Raw genomic sequence first — 16,582 nt, forward strand, 5'->3', positions numbered from 1 at the left:
GGCTTTTTTTTATTTTGGGGGGCTTTTTTATTTTGTTAGGGGGATTAGAGTAGGTGTAATTAGTTTAACATTTTTGTAATTATTTTATTATTTTCTGTAATATAGTGGGGGGGGGGTTTCATACTTTAGATAATTTATTTAAATTGTAATTAGTTGTATTTAGTTTAGGTAATTAATTTAATTATAGTGTAGTGTTAGGTGTAATTGTAACTTAGGTTAGGTTTTATTTTACAGATAAATTTGTCTTTATTTTAACTAGGTAGTTATTAAATAGTTAATAACTATTTAATAACTATTGTACCTAGTTAAAATAAATACTAATAATATAATGTAGGTGTCGGCGATGTCGGGGGCAGCAGATTAGGGGTTAATAAGTGTAAGATTAGGGGTGTTTAGACTCGGGGTTCATGTTAGGGTGTTAGGTGTAGACATAAATGTATTTCCCCATAGGAATCAATGGGGCTGCGTTAGTAGTTGAACGCTGCTTTTTTGCAGGTGTTAGTTTTTTTTTTAGCCGGCTCTCCCCCATTGATTCCTATTGGGAAATCGTGCACGAGCATGTTTTACCTGCTCATTGCTACCGTAAGCAGCGCTGGTATTGAGGTGAGATGTGGAGCTAAATTTTGCTCTACGCTCACTTTTTTGCAGCTAACGCCGGGTTTGTAAAAACCCATAATACCAGCGCTGTCTGCAAGTGAGCGGTGAGGGAAAACTGCTCGTTAGCACCGCACCCCGGTTAACGCAAAACTCGTAGTCTAGGTGGTTGTTTTTTGAGATGGAATATGTATCCTTTGAATGTAACTAAATCAATTAATTTTAATATCATGGTCACTATTATTATTGTTGTTTGTAACTCATTTTGATGGAATATGTATCCTTTTAATGCATAATGTATGATTCACTCTCCTAGTAACAAATTATTGTGTATTTAATATTCGATCCAAGTTATACACATGTTGTTCTTTATTATTATTATCATTTTTTCTTTGTTTAGTCTATCATATTTTAGAATTTTCCGAATATTTGTATTTAACTTTTCTGTTTTAGATTGTTGTTTTAATTTTTAAATTGTCACTCTGCAAATATGTCGACTATCTCCATGACTACGAATCTGCTGGTTGGTGATTGGAGGTGGTTGATATATATAGCAGAGTTGGCACGTACTTGATTATCCTATGACTAAGTGCTCTAACAGCATGAAATGCGTAAGGACCACGCCCCCTCCTTCCATGAGTTGAGTGAGTATTTTTAAGAAGTAACAATAAAGACTGGGTTTTATCTTTTAGATTCCTGGAGTGCTGCCAATTTTTTCTTTTTTGTTTCTATTAGTTGGCTTGCTCAGCCTTTGCCTGTGATTGGCCTGCACCACGCTACCCAGTGTGATGACTAGTGTGTTGCATTACACTGCCTGATTCAAGTATTGCTGTAACCGGAATAGGATTGTTGATGTTTTCAGCTGAACTTGGAGCTGCGTTGCCCTTCTCTACCTTCTTATATGGAGGCAGGATGACCTCTTTTGTCACCATTATACCTTAAAAGAGACAGTCTACACCAGAATATTTTTTGTTTTAAAAGATAGATAATCCATTTTTTTACCCATTGCATAACCAACACAGTTATATTAATACTCTTTTTACCTCTGTGACTATCTTGTATCTAAGCCTCTGCAAACTGCCCCCTTATTTCAGTTCTTTTGACAGACTTGCATTGTAGCCAATCAGTGCTGGCTCATAGGAACTCCACGTGCGTGAGCACAGTGTTATCTATATGAAACACATGAACTAACACCCTCTAGAGGTGAAAAACTGTCAAAATGCCCTGAGCTAAAAAGCGGCCTTCAAGGAGTTGTTGCAGTTCTCAAGCAGAGTGCCTGTCTACCTACAATTTCCACTTGACAGAAGAGCTCTGTTATTCAATCCTGCCCCATGGTCTTTGGCAACCAATTACATAAGAGCAGAGCCTATCATTTACCTCATACAAATGAGTTTGAGGAGATTTATTTAAGAAGCAGAGACTGCTTGTTAAATTTGTGACTGCAGACTCACTCTTTAAAAAGAATGGACTGCAAATTCTCAGAAGCTGCAAATGTATCTTGATACCTTTTTCCTATAAGCCAAGTGTTGACCAGGGGACAAGTACAACTCACACTTACTTTTGGACAACTATCATTATATAGTGATGATAATGAACATGTATACACTAATAAACATACTACTCTGCACTGTATGATAATACAAAGCATATATACACTAATAAACATGTTGCATTGTATAATTAATGGAGAGCACCTATACATTGTCAACATATATGCTGCACTGTATAATGATGTTGAGGGTTCAACACTAAAGAACAGACTGGGCTATATAATGAGGGCGAGTGCATTGCTTCACATCTTCACATACATAAATACAGGGAACACTATTTTCACAGTCAAAAGCTGCCTTATAAATATGACTTCATAGCACTGGTGAGACTTCTTATAGAATCTCACAAGCCTGGAGAGTCTTCACTGATGTCATACACAGGCATGGTGTTTGAATCCTAATCTTCTAGTCACATGTACTGTATGTGTGTATGCCGCTAAAACAGTGATACATTATACTAGAAGCATTTTTGCTAATAGAAGTATATTGCAAAAATGTTTCTATTTAACATTTAAATGCTGCAATGCATATTTCAATTTTGACCTTTCTGTCCCTTGAATTAAGCATCACTTCACTTATATTTTCTAACATTTTTGTTAGCAGATATTCCCACCATTATCATCCAGGCCTGTCCATTGGGCAGGGTGAGAGGGGCACCCACTCAAAGTCCCACACTTTGGGGGCCTGCACTTTCAGGGGTGAGGCTATGAGAAGGTCAAATGTATATCCTGAAGAAGTGTTTCTGGTATCAGGAAGTGTAATATTTACTGTTATTCTTTATATAAGTAGCACTGAATGTTGGGTCAGGGTTGAGCCATAGAGGTGGAGGGGTATAAGGTTGCTGGGCTGTAGGGCTCAGCAATTTTATCTTGCCCAGAGCCCCGCAAATGATAAGGTGTCTCTGTTACCATCTATAGGTGCGTGAGGTGCAATTGGGAATGGCACATAGTGGAGGTAAAAAGTTAATAGACAGTGGTTGGGATGAGGCTCTCACTAAACTTCAGATGCCAGATGCAGCCAACATGTGAAGGTCCCAGAAATTAAAAAATAAATGTGCCAATATATGTCATATTAATACCTTTATGCCTATATTAAGGGCTAGAATTATCATTTGCCAAAAGTCCTGATCGGTTGCAGGTTGCAGGCTCGCTAATTAGTTTCAGTCACATCCATTGCTAACAGGTGCATAGAATCCAGCACATAGCTTTGAAATCTCCATAAACACACTGGCGGTGCAATGAGTTGTACTGAAGGGCTCAGTAAGTGCTATTATTGTGAAGTGGAAGTGTCTAGGAATAACAATAGTCTAAACACAAAGTAGTAGATCAAATTAACAGAGCAGGGCCGCTAAGTGCTGAAGAAAGTAGCAGGTTGAAATTGCCTATCATCTGTTGTATCACTCACTACTGAGCTCCAAACTGACACTGGAAGCAATATCAGCACAAGAACTGTGTGTTGTGAGCTTCATGAAATTGGTTTCCATGGCCAAACAGCCATACACAAGCCTCATATCACCATGTGCAGTGCCAAGCATCGACTGGAAAATCACTCCATACTAGAAGAATCTGGATGAGGTGGATGTCAAGAGAACATTATGCCTTCTGTAACATTTGGTGAAGGAGGGATTATAGTCTGGGGCTGATTTTCAGGGTTTGGGCTAGGTGTCAGGGTGCCAGGAATCAGACTGAGACGAGAAGTGCAAAAATAATCGCACCATTATTAATAGCAAAAATCAATAAAAAGTCCACAAGTAAAATAACAAGCCAGGAGTCAAAACCAGAGCTGGTAGTCAGACGAGCCGAGTCAGGAGCCAAAGCGAATAGTCAGACGAGCAGAGTCAGGAACAAGCCAGGGATCAGGAACCAGGAAGGACATCAGGCAGGGAGGTAATACACAGGAACTCTCACAAACAGGTCTGAGACATCGCAAAGGCAAAGCATACTGAATAGAGGCCCTTTAAATAATAAGTGATGACATCACAATTCTGAGACTGCATCCTGTCTCACAGGGATGATGCACACCAGTCTGGCCATAAAAGGAAGTGTAGGAAATGAGCAGCATCCCCCACAATGCACCATAGTCAGGAAGAGAGGTGAGTAAAATGGCTGCCAGCAGCACATGGCAAACAATAGGGAAAAAACCCTGACACTAGGTCCCTTAATTCCAGTGAAGGTTCATCTCAATGCTACAGGATACCAAGACATTTGTATTCCCCTCCCTTCATAATCATGTCACAGACTGTATCACTAACATCTCTTCCTGAAGGTCTCCCATCACTTCAAATCAGTTTATATAAGACTAAACTTTTACTGATTGTCACCTCTATCAACACTCCAACACCGGAGATCTAATCACTATTCACAATTCAAACTATAATCCCTTCATCCCTTGTCTGCTGCCTTGGAGTATTACTTGACCCTAATCTTTTTCTTTGCGCTCCACATTCAATTTCTCTTCAAAGTCCTGCTGATTTTACTTATGGAACATTGCTAAAATTAATCAATTTCTTACAAATATAAATCTGTTTCACTCATTCATCATTTTGCTTCTTGATTTTTCTAATTAGATACTCTACTTCAGTTTGTCATAAATGCTTCTGCTAGCCTTCTACCTCAACATTTGTTAATCTCCTGCTGCTCCTCTATGTCAGCCTACATTGACTTCCATTTTTCTCCATGATCAAATTCAAAATTCTAGTCTTCACTAACAAAGCCCTCCACAACAAAGTACCCAACTATATCTCAAACTCCATCACTACATACTCTCCTAGCTACAACCTTTGCTCTGCTTCTCAGTCCCTCTCATTAACACCTTACACTGACTTCTCTTGTGATGTACCTATCCAGTTGAACCATCTTCGAACCAACTTAAAATACTCCCTCAAAACCTAACTCTTCAGAGAATCATTCCATCTAAACACTCGTCATCCTCATTGCACCACAGCTTACAATCAGCAATTACTACAAACTGTACCAAATCTTTAATTTTGAACTACCATTACAGAGTATAATATTTCTAGGTGCCCTTTAACTGCTTAATAAAAAGATGTTAGTTCACTTACATTGTAGTGTACATATGTGTATGGTATTCATGAACACACATTTTTCATTTGATCTCTAAATATTGGTATATTATAAAGAACATTAGGTCTCGGGATGACATTTAAAAGTTAATCTATTTTTTAAGGGGTGGTAGTGGTGAATGATGTGCACTAGGTAAAATGCAAAAAGGTACAAACACTATTTATGGTCTTCCTTGTAAGACCATGACTCTGATGAACTTTTAATCAGGTGATTATATTTTCTTATTCAAGGATATGCAAAAAATATTGTTAATTCCCCACCTTCAAGGATAAAGACCTTTGTTAGAATAACTTCAGAAAACTTGTGCAATAATGGTCTTTCATCAAGAAAATATACCTTTGGATTCCTTTACCCTTGTACAACACAGTAGATTCACTAAAATCATTTTTCAAATTCCTATGTTCTCTCTATCCTTTTAGAGAGGCTGGAAAGACTTCTAGTGAGCCTACACCAGTGTTTTTTTTATGTACAATAAAACACACACCAAAATCCCTTTAAATTTATTTAGATGTTTTCAAATCATTTATTGTGGTTGGAAGAATGAACAAGCCATCAGTCTAGGTCTATAAATATATTTATTGTAATATAACAAGATCTTAACCATTAACATAAACTATGTACAATACCATTACAGATAACCCTGTTTTGTTCTATTATTCACAGAAACATTTAGATTTGTTTCTGTGTGAGTAAATGCATGACTGTAACTAGAACCATATGTACGGAGTCTGTCTTGTATGCTTGCACCTCCTTTGGAGGTAAGAGACACACCAACTCGAAAAACAGCCAGCTCCAAGCCGATTTAAGCTTGTGATCCCAGCTGAAAATTCAACCTTAGTAGGAAGTAGAAGGTACTTAGTTTAGTTGTGCTTTTTCATTTAAAGAGTAAATATAACAAAAAATATATAATAGAAAGGTTACAATCCTTAATTCTCATAAGGACTTTCTCTTATAAATATTTTTTATTCCATGTTGGATTACTACTTGCATCTATGAAATGATTTGATTGGGTAGTGAGTGGAAGTTTAGACTACCCACAAAAAATATGAATGTGGAAAACTCTGGCTCATTCTTTTTCTTGATTTGGTTTTGGATATTCTGACAAAGTCTTAGGGTAAGATCTTAACAGGTAACCTCCTGCAAAATCGAATTACCTGTTCAAAAAAATGTTTGTTATTGCAGATCCAGCTGGTGTGGTAGAATACGACTGGTCATTGCATCAACAAATCAGTGAGAAACAGCATTGCATAAAAAATGCAATTCAAATATATGTTTAGTGTACAGATTTGGCATCCAAAACTTTTTGGTTTCCATTTATATTGAAATAGATAAATATGTATGAACTAAAGTATTCTTGAGGCTAATCGTGAGTGCTGGTATTAATGTCAGCCTGTATATATACTTTTCTCCTTCCAAATCACTCTATGGTGCATGACCAACAATGTCATTGACATATTTAAAAAGATTTCAGTATATAGCCTATGTTTAAGGACATTTATCGTATTTGTACTAATAACAATAGCATAACATTTAAATTGTTTTTCTAATATTTTACAAATACAAAGCAGATCCCAAAAAACCAAAGCTTTTAATGAAACAATTACTAAACAAATATGGAAACTTTTCATCATCTGCAAATGATCTGTAAATATTTTATTAAGCCAGTCAGATCTTTTTAGTAATTTGTGACAATATCAAAATACAGTTCTTCCGGAGTATATAAAAATTTTCTCTACCTTCTGCATGACCCACCATAAGATCTTTAGGGACAATAAATTTGACTTACTATCCATTTATCCTTAAACAGTAGCATTCAGAATGTAATTGTGTTTACGAGTGATTTGATAAATGTTGTAGTGTTCAGATAGTTGATAAATACTTTCAACATAAGTCTGAAAGTAGAGAGAATTACATTATTTGAAAGTATGTAGGATTTAGAGCCTTATTGCACTAAATTCTGTCTACCTCCAGTCACTGGGTTCTATAAACAATGAGGATTTAAGGATCTTATTGCTTATTCTTTCTAAAGATCATCAATAAAAAAAAAAGGAAAAAGAGTACTTCAAACAATGCAGCAAAAGCAAATTTAGCACTTAACCAGCACCAATAACAGTGTTAGGGATAGTGCTGTCAAAAAGAGTTGTTAGGCAATTTATACAGTTTTGGTGCCAAACTTTAAACTCTAAATCAGCAAGATCCCTAAACTGTTGTCTATGAAACCCCCGATGGATCTACACACTCGTAATAACGTGTGCACTTTTAGATATTTTGTAATTACCTTTTGTATAAATGCACTGGACTATACAACAATCGTTGTAAATGACACTTTCTGTGGATCTGATGTAATGTCAGTGTTAAGCGCTGATATGGTAACTAGATTGAAATGAATATAAAAATATTTTTTTAGTAAGATAGTCAATTTAAAACTAAAAAACATTTTCAGTATGATTTCTGAATATGTATTGAAGTGGGTAGCAATGTTTGTATCTACTGTAGGACATTAGAAGAACAAACTTTAAGTCCAAAACACTGTTTGAAAATATATTTCAATTATATATTTAATTTGTATAGAAGAAAACTCAAATTAGTTGAGAACTCCAGGAAGACTAGACTTTTACTGTAAATTTTTTAGCCTAAACAATACTTCAAAATACAATGTATAATAAACAGTTTGTCAAAATAAGCTTTGATGTGTAAACAGAATTTATCAGCAAACTTAAAGACGTGGAGAAGAAAAAAGTATTTTTTAAGTATTTGTTTTTAATCCCAATGAGGGAAAATTGCAGATCTACTTAGTCAATAAATGCATTGGTTTTATTATGCTCTAGGAATATGTATTCTTGCAGAATTTCTTTTTAACTTGCCTATGGGCACCAATGAATCATAGACAACATATTCACACAGATGAATTGTTTAAAAGAAAATTCCCTTTGTATGAAAATCATTCATAATACATATCAGTTGGTTTTCTACGAAGTATGTTCTACTTGGCCTGTATTCATTTGTGCTTAAAGGGACAGTCTAGTCCAAAATAAACTTTCATGATTCAGAAAGAGAATGTAATTTTAAACAATTTTCCAATTTACTTTTATCTCCAATTTTGCTTTGTTCTCTTGGTATTCTTAGTTAAAAGATAAACCTAGGAGGTTCATATGCTAATTTCTAAGCCCTTGAAGGCCGCCTCTTCTCTCAGGGCATTTTGACAGTTTTTCACCAATAGAGGGTGTAATTTCATGTTTGTCATATAGATAACACTGTGCTCACGCACATGGAGTTCCAGTGAGCCAGCTCTGATTGGCTAAAATGGATGGCTGTCAAAAGAACTGAAATAAGGGGGCAGTTTGTAGAGGCTTAGATACAAGGTAATCACAGGGTTAAAAAGTGGATTTATATAACTGTGTTGGTTATGCAAAACTAGGGAATGGGTAATAAAGGGATTATCTATCTTTTCAAACAATAAAAATTCTGGTGTAGACTGTCCCTTTAAGATGGATTTGCAGCTACGGAATTTTGTGGCACTATACAAATAAACAATAATAATAATTATTATTATAATAATTGAAAGGATGGCCATGATATCAGTATGCAGAAATTCTTACAAAAACATGTTTGGATTTGTTTTTTAAAGCCCCCTAATCCAATCCATTAGAATTCCTGTGCTAAAAATGTATGGACGACCAAGTGATATTTTTTCTTGTTTGTCTAACTTTTTCCAATCTATTGGGATAGTTAACTTTTGAATTAGTCCATAGTTCACAAATTTGTAAGAGATAGTGAGTAATATTTTAAACTTAAAAATTATAATTAGTATTTTAGACTTCAAAGCACATAATTGCTCCTATTTATGAATATCCTGGTTATCATATTTAATTAAAACATTTTTTTTCAATATGTCAAGGATGCTGAATTTATAAAGTCTAAAAATCCTGACAAAAATTGCATTTGCAAATTTTGGTTACTGTGAGTTTTTTCTAATGGATTGTAATAGCTTTGAAAACCTGCAAAAAATACATGCAAGACATGCTGCACTTGAATTGTACTGGATTGGAATGGGGACCAAAGTCCTATGCATCAGTGATTGCATTCCCATTTTCAATTATTTTCTAAATGAGATTGAAAATACAAGTCCACAATTTTATTACCACAGCCCTTTTAGTTTTTAACTTGTAGACTATTTTTTCTGTATTATACAGAAGGGTCTGTTAACTATAATATTGCCATGTACCTTGGTGGTCCATTAATAATGTAATTAATATTATTATTTGGAGAACATATGTTTTATTAGATAAGGTAAAATGATATTATTGCCCTTTTAGGTCATTATTTTAAATCTTCATATGCCAGATTCACAGAAAATAAAAACTTAATAAAAATGTTTTTTGCAGTGCTATGTAACTTTAAGAAAACTACCCACTTAAGTATGAGAAACATATAAAATATGCTTAATACAATAATATATGAAATCTAGAGGTTTACAATTAGAGAATAATACTCTTTATGGCTATCATCAGGAGAAACTTATAGCATTTTGTGAATAAGCTCCATCTAATCATGTGCATATTATGATTGCAAATAACCTTTTAAGTACCTTTTTGGCATTATGATTCACAAACCTACAAGAGTAACTGTGTAGGCATCGAAAAGTTAGATTAAATTATAGTTGTTGCAGTAAGTACAAAAATAAATACAACAACAAAAATATATTTATTTGCTGAGTTTCTAGATGGGGCTGAAAGATCATTCACAGATCAAGGGGTCTATTTATATATATGCGGACAGACATGATCCTCTATAGCAAACCATGTCCGCCGCACATTGATAAATGCCAACATCATACGCTGTCGTCATTTATCATTGCACCAGCAGTTCTTGTGAATTGCTGGTGCAATACCGCATCCTGTAGATTCGCTGCCAATCGGCCACTAGCAGGGGGTGTCAATCAGCCTGATCGTACATGATAGGGTGGATTGCTATACGCCGCTTCAGAGGCGGCATATGAGTTTAGGAGCTTAAGACTGCTGCTTCTTAACTCCTGTTTTCGGGGGAGTCTGAAGGTTCGTGCGGAAACAAGGGGAACAGGGGCCATTCAGCCCTTGTTAAATAGACCCCAAGTCTAGTTGATAAATCAGTTCATTTAAGTTAAGATTAATGCTTATTCAAATATAAAGTTAATTTAAGATAGTTTAAATGGGAATTAGTAGATGGCATGTCCTGATAATTTTTATAGAATATTATTATTATTAGAATAAAGTAATCTTTTTTGTTGAATTCTTTTTTTCAGCTTTAGAACTGTGCAGCCAACATATTGAGTGAACGTTTCTTACTGAGATCCTCTCCTAGTCCAGGTCTCTTCAGTTTTAGGTACAGCTATAAAATCTGCGTCAGCTGCAAAGCTGTAGATAACTTATTAAAGTTTCAAAAGTAAAAGGAAGCTGTGAACAACATCTCTTGACACTGTGGCTGCTGAAGAGGGTGACAAAGCAGTGCATAGAAAATTAGCAATACATTGCAGTCCTTTCTGGCGGCCAAGTGGGTTTAACAGATGCAGCCTATAGAGTATATATTATGTTAGACCTATAAATAATATATATATTTATGTTACTGGATGTTCACAGGGGTGATCCAATGTATTACTTTAGTATATGTGTAGTAATAATCTATGATCATTGGTGGCCGATTTTTTTTTTAGTACAGAGCAAATTCTTAATTGTAGTCAAAGGGACAGTCTAGTCCAAAACAAACTTTCCTTATTCAGATAGGGCATGTAATTTTAAAAATTTTTCCAATTTACTTCTATCACCATTTTTTCTTTGTTCTCTTGGTATTCTTAGTTGAAAGCTAAACCTAGGTGCTTTATATGCTAATTTCTAAGCCCTTGAAGGCTGCCTCTTATCTCAGGGCATTTTGACAGTTTTTCACCACTAGAGGGTGTTAGTTCATGTGTGTCATATAAATAACACTGTGCTCACGCACGTGGAGTTCCTAGGAGCCAGCATTGATTGGCTAAAATGCAAGTCTTTAAAAAGAACTGAAATAAGGGGCAGTTTGCAGAGGCTTAGATACAAGATAATCACAGAGGTAAAAAGTGTATTAATAGAACTGTGTTGGTTATGCAAAACTGGGGAATGGGTAATAAAGGGATTATCTATCTTTTAAAACCATACAAATTCTGGTGTAGACTGTCCCTTTAAATAAAAACAATAATAAAAAAAATATATATAGGGCTTTTTTTGAAGGGGCACTCACTATTACTGAGTACCACCACCTCTGCCATCTCATAACAGGTAATATTTGTGATCATCATGTAAATATATATATAGTTTTCACAAGAGGGGGCTGCAAAATATATCAAACATTGTAGATAACTTTGTCCCTTTGCTTTTCTCAAAGTTACTGAGCACAATAAATCAATCAATATTCAGTGAGTACCGGCACCTTTTCTCTTACAAAAAACACTGTGTATATATATATTATCTTTAATTCTGCAGCCTGGCTTGCATAACAGTATAGAGAAGCCATTAATGCAATCTCCAAATCTGTAATTTTTCAGATAAAACCAAAGAGTTTACTATGTGTTTCATCAATTTAACAGCTTTAGCATACTTATACTACCAGAAGCACACAGTTGTGCACGTACATTTATGTATTGAATGTAGCTTCAAAATTTTTTCTTGAACAGCTTAGCTTATAAAAATATGATAGAGACACATCATCCTGAATTTCTTTATTTTGACAAACTGTTTTTTTTCTCTTCCCACTGGCTATAAATATATATATATATTGTCTTATGAGGATGGGCAGAGCCAGTTTAGATGAACGGCTTATGAATATTCTCAGCAATGGTATGCTAGCAACTCTATTAGGAAACAAGCACTTAAAAAAATCCAAGTCTCACATCTATATGTGAAATACATATAATTCACCCATCCCATTTGCTAAAAAGTAAAAAATATGGAGATCTATTGCACCTAGAATGACACTATCAGTAAGTGCCACTGTGGTACTGAGTGACAAATTTGTTTCATTAGATTACAGTAATATACATAATTTGGAGCCCAACACTCCAACATCACCAAAAGGTGAAGATGAATTTCTACATTCAATGTAGACATTATTCAAAACCTGCAGAGGAAAAGGAAATGTTCTTTGTCTGTTTTCCCCTAATTCTTAAAAATACAATGCTGCTAAAGCACAGAAATTGATGATTAACCTCTTTAGAGCCAATATATTTGCCCTTAAAAGGGTTTATAACACCAAAAGAAAAAAAAAAATCTGGTTGTAGAGTTTTTGTGACATTAACCGCTCTGAATGTATTTCTTTATCACTACGCAGCCGTGGCGAAAAAGAGGGCAAGGCATATTGTGTAATAGAGTCCATGTGTTTGATTTTGGATCGTAGAATTCCATGTTTCCCAATGCAGGTCCCTCGCTGCTAACAATGCCGCCTGTGGCATATATTTTTCCATCCAGGACCACAGCACTAGTAAAAGAAAGATAATAATTAAAACAAATGGTAAATTGTTGAGGCTATAAAAACATCAATATACAGTATATAATTGATATGTAATTTTTACCGTAAAACACAAAAGATGCAGTATATATATTTTTTAATTTAAATCTCAATACATTAAACGTTAGATCAGTTATATATCCTCCTATCACTGAGACATTAATCCTCAAATAATTCTACATAATTTATGATCCCCATTATGCGGTAGATTTGGCTCGCTAAATGTTGCACACAACGAAAAGGGGTTTATGGGGGCTCTTGGAGCACGTCAGAAGTACTGTGTGTATTGCAGGTTGAAAGCAAACGTGTTTGCTTGAGCACAAATTAATTTAATGCACGTTGGGATAGTGCAACTTAGAGCGCTGGTTAACTCTAAATACATTTAAAAGTACAGTTACACTCATAATAACAATATCTAATAAAAATGATTTCAAACAAATTGCATAAAAAAGTTATAAGGGCTCAAAGATATGAAGGGTCTCAGGTGTTAGAAAAAAAAAAACGACTGCAAAGGGCTTTAACATAGAGATACATACATATACATGTCTATATATATATATATATATATATATATATATATATATATAAAATGTATATATGTATTTATATGCTTATATATGTATTTACAGACATATACCTGTATATATAAATATATAAGTGCATTGGAGCCTTTTGAACTCAAGCAGCTGAAAACGTGTAAAATCATATATATATATATATATATATATATATATATATATATATATATATACATACAGTATATGCAATATTCATATTTAATGGTGTTTAAATGTAAGTATTTTACATTCCAATGTTCTTCACGTATGTTCTAAGTATTTTTAAATAAATATTCCTATATATATATATCTGTATATATCTATACCTATATATCATTTTATATATATGAATGCATACCCTCCATCTCCTCTATCCCAGCTTCATGATCGTGGCCGCCATTTTGGTACACTCTGACGTTGCTATTGGAGTGCTAAATATTGGACTCTGTATCTTTAGCAACAGCATTCAATGTGCATAAAAAGAGAAAGGGCTGGGTAAAGTTTCAGAATAGATTGAATAAGACTCGCTTCTCCATGATTAAAGGAAGACTAAAGTCCCTAAAATGAGCTTATTATACAATTGACAGTGGTGTATATATAAGACAGTTTCTACATGTATTCACTATAGGATACATTGCATCATTACCACAGATAGGAAAAAATTGTTCCCCGTAGGCAAATGATTTACTTAATAACTATGAGGTATAACAAGGTGAGCAAAAATTTACAAGCACATTATTTAAAGTTAAAAAAACGTATATATATATATATAAAATATGTATTTATGAATAAATATTAGAACATATTCTTCAATGTGAAGAACATTGGAATGTGAAATATACTTGGTTAAACACGATAGGGTTTGAGCACAAGTAAGGGTGTTAGTTTCTTTGCCCTTATTTGCGCTCCATTGATGCCTATGGGGAATACGTTAACGATGTCTTGATATTCTAAGTTCTGCTTTTCGCGCATGTCGGGTTAACGATCGTTCAAAAACGTTCTACTTAAATTCTATGATGCGTGCTACCCGACGAGCGCAAAAAGCTTACTTGTAGTGGAGCAGGAGCAATAAATAGCGCTACACTCATGATCTATCGCTATATGGGAAATGTGAATCATCATTTTTTTTTATCACTGCATATTTCTAAGGGCCCAGAAATTGATATGAGAGTATTTTTCAGATCACAATAATTAATTTTACATGGAATAGCTGATTTGTTTTTAAGTATCCAAATTTTATACTGCAGATTATTCTAATAGTTTAAGACTGCAGTGCTTTTTCCTTATACACTATAAATGCGTCAACATATTGTAATAGACACAATTTCGCTAAACCAATGGTTGAGTTCTAATTGCACCTTCTTATCTCCAGACTGCTTCACAAAGACACTTGCACATTGTAAATTATCGCACGCCCCCGTTAACCAGAGAATAGATGCCTGGTTCATTTTCTAAAAATGCCCTCAAAATAAAGGACATTATAGCTTTTTATTAAAAAAAAAAAAAAGTAGCATTTTTTAAAATAAAAACAACTGCACTAGGCAATTTTGGGTCTTTCAAGTTGGTGGGTGTGATGTGTTAGAAAAAAATGGCACTGAAAAGTGCCTTTACATTGCGTTCTAACTGTGTGTTCCCTGTAAATATATATGAATATGCTTATATACATATATATTTAAAAATGCTGCAATCTCTGCACTATTTTCCTGTTCGCTATGTCACTGACGGCATCAGAACAAAGCTCCCATTGGAGGCTCCCATCTCGTGAGTGCAATGCTTTCTAGCAATGCGAAGCATATTTCTAATTTCCTATTATCAATTTTTCTTTGTTCTCTTGGTATCTTTATTTGAAAAAAGCAGGACTGTAAGTTTCTTTGGTTCAGCACCTTGGGTAGCGCTTGCTGATTGGTGGCTACATTTAAGAGTAAATTAGAAAGTTGTTTAAAATTGTATGCTCTATCTGAATTCTGAAATAAAAAATTTGGGTTTCATATCGCTTTAAGGCCTTGGACACTGATGGTGATTGCTTCAAATACATTTGTAAATAGTTCCTTGGACTGAGTTTTTAAAAACTAAAAGCAGGAATCGTTGATGGTCCTTAAATTCGTAAACTCATCAACGATTCGAATTTCACAAAATTTATGAATGCTGTTGAAGCTTCTGTCTGGTTCAGTTGTGTCTTCGTTGTCAAGAACTTCTTGGGTAACCACAAAGCAGACAATTATGAAGACGATGGAAAACAAGCTCACCAACTTTAAAAATGTGGGAACTAATATGAGCATAAAGGTACACTTTCTGGATAATTTTGGTGATTTTAGTGAGGAACAAGGGGAGAGATTCCATCAGGATATAAAGGTGATGGTGGAAATGTATCAAGGCAATTAGGACAGCCATAAGTTGACAGAGTACTGCTGGAGCCTGCAACGTGATTGTCCTGATGACCCACATAAAAGAAAAGTGTATAAACAGTGTGTGATCTGAATCAGCTTACTTTGTTTTTATGTTATTGTACTTAATACATTGCCATTAGGTATTTGTATGATTTGAGACCGTTTCCATGTCATTTGTGGGTAGGGTACGCCTGATCATTACATTTTTATGTTTTCAGTGGGGGCATCCAATATCTCTAAAATTAGAGTTAATCTAGAAAAACACAATTTATGCTTATCCGATAATTTTATTTCTTTCCGGATATGGAGAGTCCATGACGTCATTCAATTACTAGTGGAAATATCACTCCTGGCCACTCCAGCAGGAGGAGGCAAAGAGCACCACAGGAAAGCTGTTAAGTGTTACTCCCCTAACCATAATCCCCAGTCATTCGACGGAAGGGAAATGGAAAAAGAATAACACAAAGGTGTAGAGGTGCCTGAGGTTTAGTCAAAAATAACTGTCTTAATAAAGGGGGGGTCATGGACTTTCCATATCCGGAAAGAAAGAAATTTATCAGGTAAGCATAAATGTTGTTTTCTTTCCTAAGATATGGAGAGCCCACTACGTCATTCAATTACTAGTGGGAAACAATACCCAAGCTATATGACACAGAATGAACAGGGAGGGGGAACAAGACAGGCAGACCTAAACAGAAGGCACCACCATTTGAAGAACCTTTCTCCCAAAAGAGGCCTCAGCCGAGGCAAAAGTATAAAATTTGTAAAATTTAGAAAAAAGTAAGCAGAGAGGACCAAGTTGCAGCCTTGCAAAGCTGTTCCACAGAAGCTTCATCTTTGAAAACCCAAGAAGAGGAGACAGCCCTAGTGGAATGAGCTATAATTCTCTCAGGAGGCGGCTG

General features: G+C 34.9%; 1 protein-coding gene across 1 annotated transcript in view; it reads right to left on the bottom strand.

Annotated features, from left to right (window-relative positions):
• Nucleotides 1-5,720: 5,720 nt before the first annotated feature.
• KLHL29 (kelch like family member 29) overlaps nucleotides 5,721-16,582 on the bottom strand; it is a 1,611,012-nt gene continuing 1,600,150 nt past the window's right edge. The window contains exon 15 of the mRNA XM_053709637.1: nucleotides 5,721-12,706. Coding sequence (XP_053565612.1) covers nucleotides 12,523-12,706 — 184 coding nt within the window. The 3' untranslated portion in view covers nucleotides 5,721-12,522. The remainder of the gene's footprint in view (nucleotides 12,707-16,582) is intronic.

Source organism: Bombina bombina, chromosome 4 (assembly GCF_027579735.1).
Source record: "Bombina bombina isolate aBomBom1 chromosome 4, aBomBom1.pri, whole genome shotgun sequence".
NCBI lineage: Eukaryota > Metazoa > Chordata > Amphibia > Anura > Bombinatoridae > Bombina > Bombina bombina.